This window comes from Bemisia tabaci, chromosome 1, assembly GCF_918797505.1.
Source record: "Bemisia tabaci chromosome 1, PGI_BMITA_v3".
Lineage (NCBI taxonomy): Eukaryota > Metazoa > Arthropoda > Insecta > Hemiptera > Aleyrodidae > Bemisia > Bemisia tabaci.
The window spans coordinates 31,691,226-31,711,277 of NC_092793.1; the positions used below are offsets into that span (position 1 = coordinate 31,691,226).

General features: G+C 41.0%; 2 protein-coding genes across 5 annotated transcripts in view; both read right to left on the reverse strand.

The window, feature by feature from the left end:
• The window catches only part of Eip63E (cyclin dependent kinase Eip63E), a 292,468-nt gene that overhangs the window by 55,400 nt on the left and 217,016 nt on the right, over positions 1-20,052 (reverse strand). For all 4 annotated transcript variants that reach the window (XM_072299760.1, XM_072299756.1, XM_072299767.1 and 1 more), the window contains one exon: positions 10,374-10,553. In XM_072299760.1, coding sequence (XP_072155861.1) covers positions 10,374-10,553 — 180 coding nt within the window. The remainder of the gene's footprint in view (positions 1-10,373; positions 10,554-20,052) is intronic.
• Positions 45-4,324, reverse strand: LOC109037182 (uncharacterized). Its single transcript, XM_072299787.1, has one exon. It carries the CDS (start codon positions 1,236-1,238, stop codon positions 708-710), a length of 531 nt encoding a protein of 176 aa, XP_072155888.1. The 5' UTR covers positions 1,239-4,324; the 3' UTR covers positions 45-707.

The following is a 20,052-nucleotide window of genomic DNA, read 5'->3' on the forward strand; positions in this document are numbered from 1 at the left end:
ATTCTTGAAAATGAGCTTTTGACAGAAATATCACTTGGACACATTATCACGGGAGCTGTTCACAATAGAGACACGGTAAACGCATCTCTCGAGATTCCAAAATATTTTGCTGAGAGTCAAAATTTAAATTAAGAAATTTGTCTTGTTCAAATTCTAATTTCTTCTACTAACAAATTTCTTAGGGCACAAACACAAAGGGATGGATAGGACGAAGAAAAATTCTAAAATAATGTTTTCCGAGAACAGCAGTTATAATTTAGCAGAAAAATAAATAACATTTACAGGCTTGAAAATAAATAATGGAGAATCAGTCTTGTGAAAACTGGGGGTGAATCATTACCGGAAACGCAAATGCAAAGAGTTAAGAAAGATTCAGCTGATGTTTACCGAGTCGTCAAAATGGATAATCGATCTTAATAATCGATTTATTCGATTGACGATCAAAAATTTCTTTTTAAGGGGGCAAAATGCCAATACTTGAAAATGAATTTTCAAAAATCCTTGATTTTAGAGAAGGAAGAGAAAAGCCTCATACAAAATGCCTTTCGATTAATTTGCCGGTGGGTTATCGATTGATCAAATAAATCGATTTTATCGAAAAAACAATGAAAAGATTCGATTATTTATCGATTTTTAGCATTTTTATTTAGCACGTCTAGCTGAATCTTTCATTTCCAAGCACGCCGGAGCCAAGACGCGACGCGAGTTCAGAAGTACTCAGCACGGCGAAGAATGCGCACCAGGGGTCCGGGGACGTTTGTGTAGGAGTAGATGGGAGCGGTGACGGGTTCCACATCCTTGTACTGGAAGCTGGAGACGGTACCTTTGAACTGAGCCGGCTTGGCGGGTTCAGCGTTGTACTGGGCCGGAGCCGGTTTGGCGTTGTACTGAGCCGCCTTCTGAGCGACCTCCGGCTGGGGCTGAGCGGCGGTGAAGTACTCGACCTTCTGGAGGCGTCCCTCTGGAGACAGGATGTAGTACTGGCCGCTCTGAGCTTCTTCCGCGGGTGCGGCTTTGGGGGTGGTGGACGGGACACTTTCCACTTGGGCCTTGACGTTAGCGGACTCCACGGGAGCGGGCACGACGGGGATGAAGGGGAGCTGGGGCTGAGGGGGCGCCGTGTAGGCGGCCGACTTGAGGGGGAGCAAGACGAGCTGGGCGGCCGGGTTGTAGCCGGTCGGTTCGGGCTTGTCGGCGGCGGCTATCGCGACCAGGGCGAAGACGGCGAAAGCGAACATTTTGGGTTAGGTCGGACACTGGACACTGGGCACTAGACACTTGAAAGGATGAGCACTGAATGATGGTCTGTTGGGTGGACGGCAGGGTATATATGGCTGGAGTTTAGGATGGCCTTTGGAGGCGCCACGTAGGGCTACGTGCCTGACATTGGCCAGAGCGACACGGCCGAAACTCCGTGCGCGGCCCGGAGATGACCTACGCCAACATGCGATGATGGGTCTTTGGGTCCGACATGAGCAACGATAGCGCAGGCGTAGGCACAGTGTAGGATATTCTCGGCTGAAGAGACTTCTAACAATGAGAGACTGGTAGGAAATCATGCCCCTCGCAAGTTAGTGATTTGAAGTCATAAGTTATTCCATCACCACGGTTGTTCGAGTCAGGCAAAACGTCCTACGAGATATGGGAAAATTGAGCATATGCAATGACTTTATCACAGGTTTGGTTACATCTACATCCTTAGGCGCAAAGGATGCCCACAAATTCCCGGTGTTCTGATTCTGATTCAAACTTATAACAAAAAACATGGATAGTTCGAAAAAACGCCATAAAAGCTGCGTTGTCGCTAGTCTTGGAAACGATTCAGGCCAAAAGCTTGTGAGAATGAAAATTATGGGTTTAAATTTTTGCGCGTTAAAATTGAGGTGCTTGTTCAGAAAATGGCTCCTGCTTGCAATAAGTGCAGTGGCGTTCACACATTTTCGAGACTTTGCAAACTGATGGGGCGGAAAATGGTCTAAAAATTACTTCCGGGAATTATCATTATTTCCGCGTAACGAGTACGACTGATGAGACGTAGTTTTACATCGGTTTGGCGGCTGTTTATGACCACCAACCTTTCACCAGCCTTATAATCACCACCCTTTTCACAGAGGGATATCTCTGTTTATAATTGACTCGTAGACCGAAAGTTTGGGCGGATCTCATTACAATATTTGGTAAACTACAGTTTTTAACCATCAAACCACGACTCTGCTACTATAGCAACCGAGTCATTATGTGCCCTCATCCGAGTTTTACGCATTTTAATGTTTGCTTAGTATAGTTTTACAAGCCTTTGTTTTGTTTTACTCGTATTAATTATGTACTCAACAATCTCGTTGAGCCGAACTGCAGGACTGTTTTGCCGTGCTAAAGAAGAAGGCCGTATGAGCCTTTAGACGTTGCCAAATTTCCTTTGATAATATATGAATTTTCAGGGAAGTCCGTGAATATTTTTCCTCCAATTTTACAGGGAATTTCATTCACAGTCAGATCTACATTATCTGAAAATTTCGAGAGGAAATATTCATAACCCTCTTCAAAATTTCAAATTTTACCGGAGGAAATTCGACAACTCTCGAATGTTCATACGGGGTTCTTTCCTTAGCGCGGCAGTGTTGGGAGTGAGTTATTGCAGCACTCATGCCGTTGGTCGCGCACTCCGCAATCCTTTAGACAATTAAGTTTACATCGTTGTTCATGTTGTCCCTGCGATGATTGTTATTATTATTATTAGTGTTCGTTTGTTGCCCCTAGTGCTGGGTCCGGGGAAATTACAACTGACTTCCAATTTCATTTATACCATTTTATTCCATTCGTTACAAGTTCCCCGGAACGGCCCTCGTTTCAGACCCGGGGGGGGGGGGGGTGAAAAAACCTCCCCCTAAGTGGCGGAATTTACGGCGATTTGAATGAGATCGGTTAAAATAATAATCCAATAACCGCGCTCCCAGCGACCTCCCCCGCGGAACAAAGGGGCACGGGGCAACATTCGAGGGTGGTTTCGGGGGGCGAAGTAATGAGGGACGATAAATAAAATGCTGGGAGGAATATTTGTCAGCAGAGATTAGGAGTTCAGCGGTGGAAGATTAATTTTATTGCTCCGGCCTGGCAGTAATGATGGCGCCTTTGTATGCGAGATCCCTCGGTTCTCATCTGTTGGGTCCGCCGGACCTAAAATCTTCGGCTCAGCCGATGCAGCCCTCGATCCAATCGACGTATTTCCATCAAACGGAACTATGTGCATTATGACGTGAGTCCTGTTATGAATGTATTCTTATTGGTCTCAGGGCTCATGTCTTAATGCACAAAGTTCCGTTTGACAGAAATCTGTCCCGATAATCCACGTCATTATTAAATGCAGCCGTTGGATGAGCTTGCCAATCTGTTATTCGCATCAAAAATAGACCTATTGATTCGAGAGAGCGTGGTGTACACTGTATGGAGAACCCTGCAATAAAGGCTTCCCGTATCAGAAAAAATGTTTCACTCGAATCAAACGAAACCTCCATTGAAAATTTTTTATGAAGACCCGCCTGGACTAAAACAGGCTGGCCAAAAATCCGTACTTTTACAGTACTTTTTCTGTACATTCTAAAAACGTGCAGTACCTCCCCAACAGAAAAATTCAGTACTCTTTCAGTACCTCCCTTTGGCGAAATTCGAAAAATTTCAATAATTTGAATTTCGTGCTCAATTTGCGACAAAAATAACAAAAAATGGAACGAATACCGGACCTTCTTGCGGAATTTCCGCACTTTTTCAGTACTTCCGGACGGCCCTTAAAAAATCAGTAACATTTCCGGACTTGTGGCACCCCGTGAACGCAGGATATTTTTTGATCTACTTCCAAATTTGAAGGCGTAATAGATAGCGCGCATCCACACGCTGCTTCCTCTAAATTTTCATTCAGCCACCGATTAACAACAGAGGCGCCACCGGCGAAACCGATCGTCGATTTAATTTCCCTGCGAATTCTTACCAGAAAACATCGAATCCGCTCGGAATCCATCAGCGGTGAGAGACGTGACTTTCCAGGGATGTGAACGGCGTTTTTCAACCATGAAAGCAGCAGCCGGCGAACAAATAGACTCATATTTTGCATCATTCCTGACAGATTCGGTCACGATAGCGATAGCAGAGCTTCCGTAATCGCCGCGCGTTTCTTTTCGTTTTCCCTTTTTTTCCCTCCTATTTTCGTCCTGTCCCTCCTCCCCGCCTTCCCGCCCCTGTGTCGTAAGCTGCTCTCTTCCACCCCAATGCGGCCGTCACAGCGCCATTTGTCTTGCTTTCAATCCGGCTTCCCCCTCTCGAAAGGTATTTTCATATAAACAAGAGGTCTTAAGTTTTTACTTCAATTGAATCACTTCGTTACTGGAAATGCTCTAACAGATTTTTCCTTTCAATTTTTAAAGCGTCTCCCGTTCCCGCCCGCCCGCCCGTCGCGGCGCGACGGTCGCATCTTTTGTTGGGCTCCGATTTATTTTTAATTTATTTCCTCGCCGTGTTTGTTTTACCGCTCAGACTTTCGCTATTGGTTTCGCTCGCGTAAAAAGCCAATTTCTCCTTGGACTCCTCGTCGAAAAACTTGCAGAGAATGCACGTCTTGGCTTACGGGACGAAATGGACCACTAGACAAAGTACGAAATTGAGGACTACAATGTATGGTTCTTGATCAACATTTTATACGAAATACGATGGAAACATTTCAACTTTCCAGATTCAACTCCTAAGTTGGAAGTCATGCTTTTTATCTACGTGCAGCCGCACAAAAAGACTTGAATCTACTCGAGTAAAATCGAGTACTGAACTGATGTTCGTATATTTTATGATGGAGTAATGGAAGAATTTTCCTGTGGACTAATTTTTTTAATAAGATTAAAGATATTTGGACGTATTTCTGCCAAAAGGAACTATGTGCATTACAACGTGAGCCCTGGTATGCATATATTCCTATGGGTCGCGGGGCTCACGTCTTAATGCACATAGTTTCGTTTGGCAGAAATACGTCCATTTAGCATGAAAAGAGGAAAGAAATGTGCACGAAACCAAGCTCTCGTTATTTGCCTTAAAGTTGATTTCACTGCCTAAGTTGGCCTACGTTGATTCAGGCTTTTTCACGAGCAAGAAGTTTGAATTATTTGAAGTTTTCGACCTGTTTCAAGTTTTCTGCAAAACCAGTAAGCTGATAAGCTGTAGTAAGCTGTAACCAGTAAACCAGATAAGCTGTAGTTTTCGATTCCTTTGTTTGTCTATACACAGTAAAAATTTCCGTGTTTGATTAAGTTACTTCGAGTTACTTTTTTTCGGTCAGATCAGCCTGCAAGACTTCGGTCAGATTAACCAAAGTACTGTTTTGCGGCGTCTCCGTCTTTTTAACATCTTCGTAAAGTTGATGGCGTTTTTTTTTATTATTTTAAAGCCATTCTCTGTCGCAATAACGCATTCCGATGTAAAAAGTTCAGATTACTAACTCAGAGGAGGCATTTAAGTGATCCGTCTTCCTACTCGTCGTACGAAGTAATTTTTCCCCGGAAAGTTTTCACTAGACTTGATGTTTCATTTGCTTAGGGAGCAGAACTCAGCTCGCGCAAGTTCCCTTCTCGCCGGGGCTTTCGTTAAATTCTTCTCAACTATTTCACTTGCAAGCGTTGGAAACTTCCCCGTCAAAAAATATTCATTTTCCTGCTCTTGAGCGTGACCGTTTCTTCAGAATCGAACCAACACCCCGCGCCCGCCCGCTGGTGCTTTTTCCAGATTAAGTTATCGGCCGGCAGTAATTGGACAGTGAACGTTCCCTCGCGCAAAAAGTTTAATGTTACGGAAGCACAAACGAAACGAAGTTACCGGATCAAGCATGTTTTCTTCGTGTATTTGTGGATAACGAACTCGGATGACAATCCAACTTCTTCGAAACTTCTTCCTCCTTTTTTTTTGCTGCGTTATCTTTGTTATCTTTCCTCTGCATTTTTTCACTAAACAGTGAGGTGTATTTTGTCTGATTAAAGGGGGTAGAAAACTTCAAAAAACTTTAAAATTTTGATGTGTTCAGTATCATCGGCGAGGGGAGAAGGACGATGCCAAGTTTTGAGTTTTTTGCGTCTGGTTTCGTGAGAATAAAAATTAGTTTCTTGTAACGACGATGGGCTTGATTCTGCTAAGGTATTAGATTTCAAAAATATCTTCCTTTTAAATATCACAAAAGTAAAAAGTATTCACGAAAAGAGTTAAATCTCTTCCAAAGGGCAGGGGAAGAGGAAAATCAGGCAAAAAAGGATTGGAAAATTGCATGAGAAAATCATTTTGTGTCACGTAAACGTGCTAATGGAGCCAAGCGAACACTTTTCGTAATACAGAACGTCGGAAATAGATAAAAGAGATATCTCGCTTAGTGACGCCATAGGGTGATACTTCTCATTCTAATAGCAGGTTTGATCTCTCTGCTGTATGATTTCAGTTCAATAGTCATCAAATTTTAAACTCAAAGATGCCATTGTGCTCCGATATCCGGGGATGATGATAAAAATTCATTAATTTTTAGGACTTAGATAAGTTTCTACTTCCTGTATGAGCGGCTCCACACAACTGCCGTGCAAGGTTTTTCATTGCAATCTGGTCATGCATAAGAGAATTTTACTTAGGTGTTTTTATTTTTCTGTTGTATGGGAGTAATATTTGAACAAGTTTCATAGTAACAAACTCCTTGAAACCTGCACTCGTAGAAAAAGTCATCATGCCTCATTACAGCCTAAGTGGCCAGTTTATACGAGAGCATCCTCTGCATATAAAGCACTTCCATGAATTATTACTGCCGGTGCTGGACGGGATGTTGTCAGAGTGGGTCAAAAATTATTACAACACAAGGGCTCTACCCAGCTCTTAAGATTCATTACTAAAATTGATGAGGGGAGAACCAAAAAAAAGTTACGCGCACTATTTCTGTAATTTTTGATTATATTGTCAAAATTGAAATTCCTCACGTTTGAGGGATCATAGAATTCATAGACTGATAAATGATTTATTAAATTAATCTGCACCATAAATACTCAACTCAGAATACGGGGCTGAGGTTCACAGCGTGAAGCACACGACTTTCCTTGACTTTTCAGGTTTTCCAGACCGCCAGAAACACTCAGCTATGTTCTGATATTTATTCATTTTCTTTTTCTTTTCCTACTGCCTTCTTGGCTTGTATATTCCGTTAGGTCCTACACCCAGCTACGAACTCTATGTAATATCCTTTGAAATTAGAGGAGAGGCTCATCCAATCGAGTGGCTTTTTTCAATTTTCAAGAATTACGGTGTTCTATTGTTTATACATTAAAACAATAGAACATGGATGTATCGATAGGTCGAATTAAGCATGAAAGACGTAACCACTAAATCAGTCAGCATTCAGTCCTCATGAATCCATGGCGAAGTGTCAACATGGCAGCATAGCCATCGGCGTCTCCAATCGATGTTTTTGGAAAGTAGCCCGGCCCATGTGACCGTGTCCTCTACCCAGTTACACGGGGCTTCTCGCGTCATTTGCAGGCACCCTCCCGCATTTAAATGACCGCTTAGCCGTCGTCGCTATCATAACCGCTTCGTCCATATCGCTCATAATTCGCGGCCCTCGTCTTTTGAAGTTCAATCTGGAGTGACTGCACACACGGCCTCCAAAGGGAACTGTCATTCCGCGAGACAGACGGCCAGAGAATCGGCCCCCGCGCAACTCGACGGAGCTCAGGTGACTGGGAGATCCCGAACGCAAGTATTTCCGTTAAATTTCAAAATTGTTGAAACGTGCCGGCAAAGAAAAAAGGGATGGGGGAGCTAGAGAGAGACAGAAAGACCCAACGAATCAGGCTACGAAGAGAAAAATTCCTCTACGAATGAGAAAATTTAAAAAATGCACTTGGTCCACTAGAAGACTTTCCTTGCCTGCCCATGCAGCAAATTTCGATTAGAGGAATAGACCGGGTTTGTTAATTGTCTCCTCACAGGAATTTTTATGACTCGCTTTCCTATTACTGGTTTAAACGTTCGAAGTAACCGGACGGTTGGAACTTTTAATAGCTCTTCTATTTCCTACTTCCAAATTTCCTTTTACCGTGATCAGACTTTGGGATAGCCTGAGTATTGTTGATATTTCAGTTTTTCCTGTACAGTAAGTCAGGTAAATATCGCGGCAACGACAAATTTCTTCTTGACGTTCCGGGAAACCTGTCAACGAAGCTATTTATTCCTGTTAAATCTATAACTTAATTTTTCTCAATGTGCTGTAATAGGTGACCACTGACTTAATCCTCGAAGGTGACTTCGAATGAAATATGTATCAAAACTAGAACGTTGTTTTATTTGAAATTTTCGGGCGTTTTTGCGTAAAATAGCTGTAAAATATTCCTTCATTCAGTTATGGAACCAGTATCTAAGTTTTGAGTTTTCTGGATACCCTCTCCCCCGACGGTATTACAGTTTTTATACACGAGTACCTAACGTAACATGGAATGATTTGATTTTGAAGTACTTTTGACACTTTCTGGAAAAACTCAGCTTTTAAAAGATAAAATTCACTTAATGTCAAAAACAGAGTCGTTTCCCATGACTGTTGTAGATCAAACTTCCATTGTAAAAGAATCGTGACATGCACTTGCCGCTCTTTCACAGGCTGCAATTTATTGTTCACATTTTTACTGCTGTTCTGATTTTGATTCACTTACGCGCTTACTTTATTTACAGCTCACGAGTTATTGTGGAGCGTTTTACCTCTACCGTTTTACGACCGAATATTATCGTTATTCAACTTTACGATGTTTTCTCGCACCCTTGTAAGTATCGTGAGGAAGTCAATAAAACGCCGTGCACCAGGCAGCAAGTACCTAAAGCGCAGACACAAGACAAGAAGTGTGCTCAAGTGTTTTAATCCAGTAAAAATAACGCAAAAACTAAACAAATCGTAACTACCACCTTTCATCCTGTTAGTGCCTACAATTTAAAAATGATAGAACAAAATAAAATAACAACTTAATTTGGGGAAATAAGGCTGCAAGAGAGAAACCAATTAAAAGAGAATTCGGAACGTTTCGAGATGGTCATGATTTCATTATCAACCGGAAAAAAAATAAAATAAAATAAAATTTAATAAAATTGAATTTCAGTTTTCCAGTTGATAGTGAAATTGTGACTATTTCAAAACGTTCCGGGTTTCTCTTTTGATTTTTTCCCTTTATGCAGCCTTTCCCCAAATTAAGTTGTCATTTTATTATGTATTTTTGGCTGATAAAGTTGTTCTTCAAATGATAGAACGCTCCTCACCAGCGGACTGATTATTGAAATTGATGGACAAAGAGTACACAGGGAAAATTAAGCAATCCTATAGGTTGAAATGGGTTGTTCCTTTGTACTAAAGGGAGAAAATGATGGACTCAATATATGGTCTCTCTAGGGTTGCCGTTCGTTGGTCTATACCTACATCCCTTATCTATTGTACCCACCCGCTCCCACCAAAAGGGCCATTCAATATTCTTTGTCTATAAATTTATCTATCAATTTTAATAATCGGCCTGCAGAGTTGACTTTTCGTGTCGATCGCTCATTTGGACGTATCGACGCTGAAAGGAACCGAGTAAAAATGAATTTAATTAAAACTAATTTCGTACAAAAGATTTGCAATCTTATATTATCATTTCCTTATGATTTAATGCGTTTGTGTGTAGTTCCTTTGAGAACGAATACTTCTATATGAAGTACGAGAGGCCGCTTTGTTTCGAACAAGTGCGGGAGGGAATGCAAAAGGTTCCGTGGACGACGAAGTAATTACGCGACAAGATGATAAGTCACTGAAGATGGTCTTGATTACAGAATTAATAACTGAAGCCGCTTTGTTCCGGGTGTAATGAGATTAATCCCGACTGCTTTCCTCTTTCGGTTCTTTGCTGCCTCCTTATCAAAAATTCGTCGCGAGTCCGTGTCAGGGTCTCGCGAGAGCCCTCGGGAGTTGCAACTTCGGTCGGATAGCAATAAAAATCTGCACACAAAGCGAGGAGTACCGGGTAGTTGACCGAGTTTTCTCGGCTAATCTTGGTTTCATTGGGTTCTTTCCGATGGCTCTCCAACAACAAAGGATTACTACTAATTACTTCTTTCATTTTGAGGTAATAATTTTCATGCTTGTTGAGATCGGGAAGCATAGCGAATGGGTCAGTTGCACTGGTCACAGAATATTGTGTATTGTTTTAATGGGTCAGTTGCGCTGAAAATTGATTCCTTTTCATAAGTTTGAATGGAGAGAAACCTATATTTCCTCTCCAACAAGGAGGTTTTCCAATTAAAAGTGGCCTTTACAGAAAGCTTAGGTCATTCCAATTCTGAGGATTTAGGTTACTTACCAAATCTATTGAGATCCTTGTCGGTGGGAATGCTGCCATTTGGTTCAAGCCTGTCTAGGAATTCATCTGAGTATCCGACATTATACGGCAGATGGTTGGGAGCATCGATAAAACCGTTTTCTGTGCCGACCGGTATTCGATTGTTGAACCTAAAATCGGTCGATTCTTCTTTCGATATAGCTGCAACAGAAAAAAAACCTTACATTAAAACAAGCTGTACAGAATAAAAGCTCTCAATGTAATTTTCCACAGTTCTGGGGACGTAACACACAGGAACGAACCAATAGAAGCAGTCGGACAATATCTGGAAACTTCAAAAGCTAATATTATCGAAAATATGAAACAAAGAAGTTTAGGAGTTGTTCCATTTGATTTTCCGTACAATTTATTTTCAAAAACACTCTTTAAAATTGAATTTAATTGTGACGAAATAAACATCAAAATTTGAAATTTTAGTCAGAAATGTCAGGTCCGACCTCTCCTACTTGCTCGTTCCACTGTGCGCAAGTGTCCTTAAAGTATCGTGAGCCTTTCAAGCAGAGTCGGTTGAAACTAGCATACAATAAAAATCAACACCGTTTTATTGAAGTTCTCTTCTATAAAGTTATATAATGTTAATACTGACACTATTACAAAATTTCGTACGATTGTAAAAAGTAAATCGCACAAATAATTTTACGTAATTTTATGGCTTGTTCCGAAAAAAAAAGACAAAAAAAACCAGCGCGCTCAAGTCAAAGAAAAGTAAGTACAACGACGAGAACGGGCCAGAGCGACACGATGATGGACGCAGCCGAGGTTCCGAGTTAGGTTCGAACCCAACTACAATCGGCAAGGCGCTATGGAGTTTCGAGGGCAGCAACTATTCGAACTTCAACGTAATGCTCGGTTGCGGCTAATTTTTTGAAGGCGTTTTGACAGAGTCGCCAGTGAGCGCGCTGCGGCCGCTGCGCCAAGCGCCAAGCACCGGCTCTCAATAGGCCTGTCCTGAGCGGTGCTGCTAGACAAAATAGTTTTTTAATCACAATTTCACGCGGAACACGGTAGACACGATAATGTCTAAAATTAACTTATTAAACGAAAATTATACGTTCGTGGTTAGGAAATTAGCCGATTTAACTTTGCCACTAGCAAAGGAAAAAACATTTACGCGAGTGTAATTTGACCAGCGAGTCCTGCAACAGGACATAATGAGTGTCTAAAGAAACAAATGATCTGTTCGTAATTTTTCTGGCTTAAGATAATTTTATAAAAGAGCACATATGCTGTTTCTTCCCACCGCAATCATTATAGAGTTTTAATTCGGACCATCACCCGATTCACGTATTAAGAAACTCTCACTTATTTTCTGACCTAATGTGCTCAAAAATTATCGGGAAGATCGAATCGCTAAAAACCTTCTTAAATCGTAAATCATGCTAAAAATATTCGAGCGCGTGAATTTATGCTGAATTTGGTTCTTGAATTGTGGAACGCATGAAAAGTTAATTTCGCACCGACGAGTTGCATTTGAAACTTCAGATGCTTCCGTCATGTTCATTGTAAAATATCGAAGCGGAAACTTGTATTGTAAAGCTCAACTTGCAACCCTGACCGGTGGTCCATTTTGCCGCGCTAAAGAGAAACGTCGTCAAAAAGTTCGAACTTTGCCAAACTTCCAGCAGTGAAATTATTATTTTTAAGGAAAGTTACAAATACCTTTCTTTGAAATTTTCGGTCGGACTGAAAAAAATTGCAACTAAGATTGTCTATAAATTTGAGAGAAAAAATTCACAATTTTCCCCAAAAAACTGGCATTTTATGGGTAGAAGTTTGGCAATGTCCGAGTGTCTATGCGGCGTTTTTCCTCAGGACTGCAGCATTGGGGAAGGTGAACTGCGCGCAGCCTGTGAAGTTGTAATTAAATACGCGTGGCTAGACTGGTCGTTGGGTACGAGCCGGTGAACGAATTGTTGGAAATACTCAGATAAACTAATTAGAGGGAGTGAGGCGATGTCCCTAACTTTGAAACTCCTAACAAACCTAAACAATGTGTTATGACTCGCTGTTCGGGCTTAATGTTACGAGTAGAGCATCGATCCTAACCTCCAAACGAGTCGGGGATATTGTACCATTTTCGACAGATTCTCGTCTAAAAATCGATTAAAATCCGCCGACTTGGCAATGTTGCGTCGGCAACAAACTCTGACGTCCATTAGTCCAGGCAATAGAGCTCAAAATAGGAGGTTTGAGGGAAAGTTTAGTCGAACTAGCAATTATGGGCTAACTTTATGTTTTTTGGGTCGTAGAATCCGAATTTCGACTTGCCTGACAGATCCGACCCTCCCCCCGGCCGCCATTTTGAAAAAACGACTAAAATTTACGGTTTTTCCCCATTTTTCGCTCATAACTTTTTTTCTGTTCAAAATATCGAAAATCCCGCCACTTCTGTCCAAAGACGATTAAATTTGCAAGAGATTGGTATATACATATGTACACTTAACGTGAAAATCGCGAGAATGGGAGCGCGAAGAAGGCAGCGGGAGATATCGATCTTGCGCCATTAGATACTTAACACCCTGCATCCCTGCAACCCTTTACGTGTCAGTCATATTAAACAAGCAGTTATTTCAATGTATTATTTTATTAATCCCATTACATAAATGACTGATTACGGATTTAGACAAAATCAAAAATATTTTCAAAATGTGGACATGTTTGATAAGTAAGTGAGTTAGTCCAATCGTGGGCGTTTGGCAGCTCGGTGCATCGAAGTTCTAACTTTTGGTGACGGACAGGTGGATGAGCCTGGTTCCCGTCCATAGACATCACGGCCGGCGTTGATCTCCGACTCTAACACAGTATCCAGAATATGAAGCTAGAAGTCAGACGAAAAAAAAAAGAAAAAGAAAGGAAAGGAAAGAAAAGAAAAGGGAAGGAAAGAAAAGGGGGGAAAAAAGGAACCTAAATTGAAGGAAGATTAAAATTTTTGCATTACTAATCCCAAATAGAAAAAGCATTCTGGTTTACTGTATCAAGCAGTCTGGTGTTCATATATGGTGTGTATTTCTGATAATCCTGCAAGTGCAAAACGAGTTGTCCAGGGGCGTGCGGTTGCAGGAAAGGTGGGCTTAAATGCTCAGCATTGTGCATCAACTGCAGTGATACATGCGAAAACATGCCTGAAATTGCTTTAGCGGACTCTGAGGAAGAGGATGATGTTGAAGCTTATGACTTTTTCGACGAGCCAAGTACAGAAGAAGATTTTGAAGCTGTCATGACTGAAGTTCAAGACCTTCCAGAAAGCCCACACCCAGAAATAAACAATGAACCTAAAGGTTTGTTATTTCTTTTACACTGCTCGCTTGTTATCAAAAACTTCTTGCATAGAAAAAATACCATGACAAGCTTTATTAAACAATCAGGTGTTCGTTAGTGACATGTATTCCTGATAATCATTACCAGAAATTTCGGTAAGGATTATCAGAAATACACACCATGTATGAACACCAGACTGCTAGATACAGGAAACCAGAATGCTTTTTCTATTTGGGATTAGTGATGCGAAAATTTTAATCTTCCATCAGTTTAGGTTCCTTTTTTTCCCCTTTTCTTTTCTTTCCTTTCCTTTTCTTTTTTTTTTCGTCTGACTTCTAGCTTCATATTCTGGATACTGTGTTAGAGTCGGAGATCAACGCCGGCCGTGATGTCTATGGAGGAGAACCAGGCCCATCCACCTGTCCGTCACCAAAAGTTAGAACTTCGTTGCACCGAGCTACCAAACGCCCACGATTGGACTAACTACCAATCAAACATATCCACATTTTGAAAATATTTTTGATTTTGTCTAAATCCGTAACCAGTCATTTATGTAATGGGATTAATAAAATAATATATTGAAATAACTGCTTGTTTAATATGACTTACACGTAAAGGGTTGCAGGGATAAAGGGTGTAACGTACGAGGGTCATCCAAACTGTAAGGTTCCCTACCTTGTATCTTCCGAGCGAAACGAGACAAATCAAATCGGTAAAAAAGCACATATTAGGCATACTCTAAGCTTTAAAACAAGCTCAAGTGTTTGAAAATCGGTCAAAGGATTCGCGAGTAAACTTAATTTTACAGAGACAACCTCCTATCGCCGCGTGCCCACCTCCGAGGTCAGGATGCGCGGAGAGTCGATTATTGAAGACTCGGGTTATCGCCTCTATACATCACATCAACAAGGAATTTTAAAGTTTTCATTGAGTAGGCCTTACCTTACTTTTTGACGTAGTCTCCACATCTTTTTTTGACATTTCTGGTATTATTACAGCATCTTCTTGATGCCCTCCGCGTATAGGAGCTTTCGCCTTGACTCTGAAACCAGTCATTGACAGCTATCTGTACCTCTGAATCAGTTGAAAATCGCTTCCATTGTGGAAGTTTTTCCGCTCGGGAACAAATGAAAGTCACATGAAGCTAAAGTAAGAGAGTTTGAAGGATTGGGGGAAAATTTCCCTACGCAAAGCAACTGATTTGGAAGTGCAGATCGCTGTCAATGACTGGTTTTGGAGTCAAGGCGAAAGCTTCTACGCGGAAGGCATCAAGAAGCTGCTGTAATGATACCAGAAATGTCAAAAAAGATGTGGAGACTACGTCAAAAAGTAAGGTAAGGCCTACTAAATGAAAACTTTAAAATTCCTTGTTGATGTGATGTATAGAGGCGATAACCCGAGTCTTCAATAATCGACTCTCCGCGCATCCTGACCCCGGAGGTGGGCACGCGGCGATAGGAGGTTGTCTCTGTAAAATTAAGTTTACTCGCGAATCCTTTGACCGATTTTCAAACACTTGAGCTTGTTTTAAAGCTTAGAGTATGCCTAATATGTGCTTTTTTACCGATTTGATTTATCTCTTTCCGCTCGGAAGATACAAGGTAGGAAACCTTACTTTTTGGATGACCCTCGTATCTAATGGCGCAAGATCGATATCTCCCGCTGCCTTCGTCGCGCTCCCATTCTCGCGATTTTCACGTTAAGTGTACATATGTATATACCAATCTCTTGCAAATTTAATCGTCTTTCGACAGAAGTGGCGGGATTTTCGATATTTTGAACAGAAAAAAAGTTATGAGCGAAAAATGGGGAAAAACCGTAAATTTTAGTCGTTTTTTTCAAAATGGCGGCCGGGGGGAGGGTCGGATCTGTCAGGCAAGTCGAAATTCGGATTCTACGACCCAAAAAACATAAAGTTAGCCCATAATTGCTAGTTCGACTAAACTTTCCCTATTTAATTTACATGATTCCGCTAGTTGCGTGTGTTGCTTTGCGATGAATCGATTGATTTGCCATTTAAACGTAGGGAAAAGGATCGATTAGGAGGTTCTCGCAACAAGAATCTTCATAATCGATTCTTCAGCATACCTTCATATATGAAAATATCGAAAACCGATAATTCATGCTTCGCCACTCAGTTCCATTTATGCGAAAGTCAAGTCCTCGTAAGTTCAGCCAGGCGTTCAATTTCCTGAAATTTTCAGCGTGGAACTTGAGATTCGCGAACATTTTTAAGCGCTCCAAACGAGAATTCCAGAGACTCATTCTTCCGTTTTCCTCCGCTTCGTAAGTAAAAGGGGGAAGAGGGGTTGTGAAGTGCATTAATACTTCCATTCCAACAGCTTGAAATATTGTGTCGTGAGGGTACTGAATAATTAGATCCTATCTTACTCCTCAATGTAAAATCATAAGAATAACGCGAGACGCATAGTGGGTTGGACCGTGTACGTGGCAGAGGATGATGGCGTAACTACTACACAGTGTTTAGTTTATAAATATAGGTTAAAATACATGGGTACTTTTTATAGTTACCTCATTTGGACTGCATTTTGAACGAAGGAATTACAAATGCTAGCCCATCCGTAAAAGCACTCATTTGCGAAGGGAAACTAGTGCCACATACGTTGTTTTTAAATTGAGCCAGATATTGTAGTTCCAAATTGCAAAATGCAGTCAATTTGGTGGGCAGCAATGCAGTTTGAATTTTATGGGACCAGATTGAGCAGGATATATTAATTCGGACGATTTTCTGAAATGCATTTTCTTAAATTTTAATTGATAAATCCACATTATATTCTCGTAAAGTGTACAAATTAAAATCCGCCTTTAAATGTAAACCTTAAAATTTTTGCTCCAGTTTTTATTTTGACACTTAAATACTAACTAAAATTTTTGGACATATTTAACAGTTTAGCCGAGAAAAAGTGAAAAATTGAGGGGAGCGTGCGAGAAGTACGCAGAAAAGAAGAAGAAGAAGAAGAAGGAGAAGAGAAATGCGTGGTCATTGCTGACCATAACGACGTTTAAAGATTCAGCGAGAAGAATCACGGGAAACTGGCCGGAAGAAAAATACTTCTGGGAAGAACAAAAGGGGGTGAAGTTGGTGAGGACCGGGTTGATGTTAATCAAAAACGCTACGCGGCCCGGGCCGAGACCGAGACCTGAGCTGGAGAACCGAGGAGAAGGAAGATCACAATAAAAACACTGAATAAAATACACGTTCACGATTGCGGAATAGCATTACGAGCCAAATAAAAAATTGAATAATACAATTTTTATGATCGGGGAAACTGCCGACTTGCCAACTTGCACCTGAAAACTTTCACCGGCCTCAGCGAGATAATGACCGTTGACTTTGTTTTAAGAAAAGTCACGTGACCCATATTAAAGGGACATGCGGTTTCTCTTTTGCAAGTTCAAGCTCAAAATTATCAATGTATTTCGTGCTCTACATAAAATGTCTACCAGGAAGGAATGCAGTGCTGATTGTTCGTTTAAATATGAAATATTCTACGTGCAAGTCGTCCGTCATTCTTGAAAAAATTAAGGCGAGTCGTAACATACTATTTAAGTAACTAAAAAGATATTTTCAAATTAGTCGATCGATTTAAGTGAGTAATATCAACTTTTGAAGTATTAAAAGTATAATTTTATTAAATTGATATAGATTCAAGTTAGAAATAACATTAATTTGTCAACTTAAAATTAAAATTTATGAACTGAATTTAAATTTCCAAGAAAAAAATTCGACTCTCGTATAAGTAATAGGACGGTAGAATGGTGCTGGGTTTACACAAGTATTCCAGCGCATCTGCCAGAGCTGAACGCTCTTCACCTCAGTATTACACTGATACTCATTATATTGCTAAACTTTTTGAATTTAATAGAATTTTTATACTTTCATTTCCCCGCAGAATAAAGTAGCCCAGCAATATTCTACCATCCTGTTTTCGAAAAAGAAACTTATTGTTACACTAATTGCACTGATATTAATTACACTGATAAAATAATTTCAAGAAGATATAATTGAGATATGTTTCAGATATTATGATATTTTAGATATTTCTGAGATATATTTAATATTTTTTTTTTGTTTCGACATATTTCTATCTTACTTGACTTTCATATCCACTTGATCCATTATAACGATGTTAGGTTTTCCAAGTTTCTCTGGTGGTCGAATGGCTATTTTTTTGAGGGACTTGGCGGCAATGGAGGGAGGTGGTGGTGATTTGTCGACCACGGAGCAGATAAATAACCGAGTTCTAAGTAAATATCTCGGCGCGTAAATGGTAAGACCCTTCTTTTACGCCGCCTCCCTCCCGCCTCCCCCGACTGGATCCCCGGCTGTCTCTCATGGGGCCGTGGGCTCCAACCAGCATCGCTGACGGAATGGCCAACGCGAACGGCCACGTGAAAAACATCCATAAAATATTTTCCCGCCCGTGATTCATTTCCGGCCAACTTCTGCGGCCGCCGATTGGTCGGCACCTGGTCAACAAACTCAGTGCTGCCATACCGACAAATATCCGGGCAGTGGGCTGGATCTGAAACTATTGTAAGGGAGCGCTCATAAAATAAGTAACGCTAATTTTTGGATTTTTCCACCACCCCCACCCCTTCGTAACGTTTTTGTGACGTAGGTCCCTATCTGCTATTTCTTGGACAAGCGACATGTAATCCTGATGTGATAATGATCCAAAAAAATTCGGACTAAATGATTGGCGAGTCGAAGAAAACACTACTTTAAACTATACTTCCATGATCAAAATGCGACGAAAGTAAGGGAGCGTTCATAAATTACGTAACGCACTTTTCCGGTACTTTTCCGGCATTTTTTACTCCTCCTTCCCTCTTGTAACACCGCAATCACACGTTGAATGTGGGAGCTGAATGTGGCTTGAATGTGGGAGCTGAATGTGACTTGAATGTGGAAGTCATCGGCCCGATGCCTGAATTTTGCGCGTGACGCGCAAAATTCAGCAACGATTCTCAGCAACCATCGGACCAATTTTGAATTTGTCTAAACTATTCGAGTAGATTTAATACACATCTGGATGAAAATAACTCGAATTTGCTAAATTTCAGCCGTTCGGCGATGACTGTTGACCTCCACATTCAGCTGCTAGATTCAGCGTCTGATTGCGGCATCACACTTTCACTCTTGTCTCTATCCTTTAACACGTAAATGGAAAATGGCGTAACACTCTTCTCGACCCGCCCCCTCCCCTGGAGCGTTACGTTATTTAAGTACAGCCCCTGAGAAATGGATGTATTGCAATTTCGGTATATTTTAGGGTGGAAGATTTTTCCTGTGTAATGACTTCTCCCACACAAGATTAACGGTGCCGTGTATCAGAATAGGAAGGCAAAGTGTGTGGAATCAAGCTGTAGCTTTTGCATAACGCATAAGAAGGTAAGTCGAGTGTCTGATTAAGCCTATACAATGATTGTGGTTTTCCCGCAAGCGTGGGATTGGAATTTAAAGTTTATAATGTTAACTGGGATCGTCTGTTTTTTACGTATGATTTAGTTTTGGAAGTTTCCGATTCGTTAAATGTGTTCTGCGTGAAATTTTTAAAAGAACAAACGTGCTGTGGTGCTTAATTTCTTACCCCACCTGGTCCATTCTTACAATGTCTAGTGATCCATTACTTGGAGGGTAATTGGAGGGAAATCAAAGTGGATATAGAATGGCGATGAAAAGCCCCGCCGACCGCGGCGTAAAGGACACTCCGACGCAGGATTCCGTCGTTTAGAACTTACAGCAAGTGAGCATTTAAAAGCGCGTTCGGGATTAAAGGGAAGTTGCGAAGTGGAAAAAAGAACGCTCGGCCGAAGCAGCTTAACTCGGTAAAATGTGAGCGTGGAACGAGAGGATCATGAAATAACAACCGACATCGACGCGACCAAATCCACCGTTTTACTCCCATTTTCCGTGTTGACGAAGAACGCCTCAACTTCGTTCGGATGTTGCCAAATTTCTCCTACAGGATGACAACACTGGAAACAACGGTCACTTCGATCCAGAGTCTAGATTTTTAAATAAATTGACAAGAAAAGATACTCTCGATTCAATCGGATTTTTGCTGGAATCAAAAGTAATAAGTCCGCTTAAATTATGGGACTTAGCTCTCGATTCAAGCAAAAATCCGATTGAATTAACAGTATTTTTCCCTATCAATTTTTTTAAGAATCTGTACTCTGGATACAAAAGAGACTTCTTTTCTGGTAAAGGTTTATTGGATTTTAAAATTCTCTAATTTTTTTTCAGTTCTATTTAGTTTTTTTAAAACTTTTCTCTCTAAACAATTGTAAGAAAAACAACCAGAGAATATCAAAATTAAGGGTTTTCCGGTAGCTTTGGCAATTCCTCAAAATT

Coding starts and splice junctions, on each gene's coding strand:
- LOC109037182 (XM_072299787.1), bottom strand. CDS start 1,238: ATGTTCGCTTTCGCCGTCTTCGCCCTGGTCGCGATAGCCGCCGCCGAC.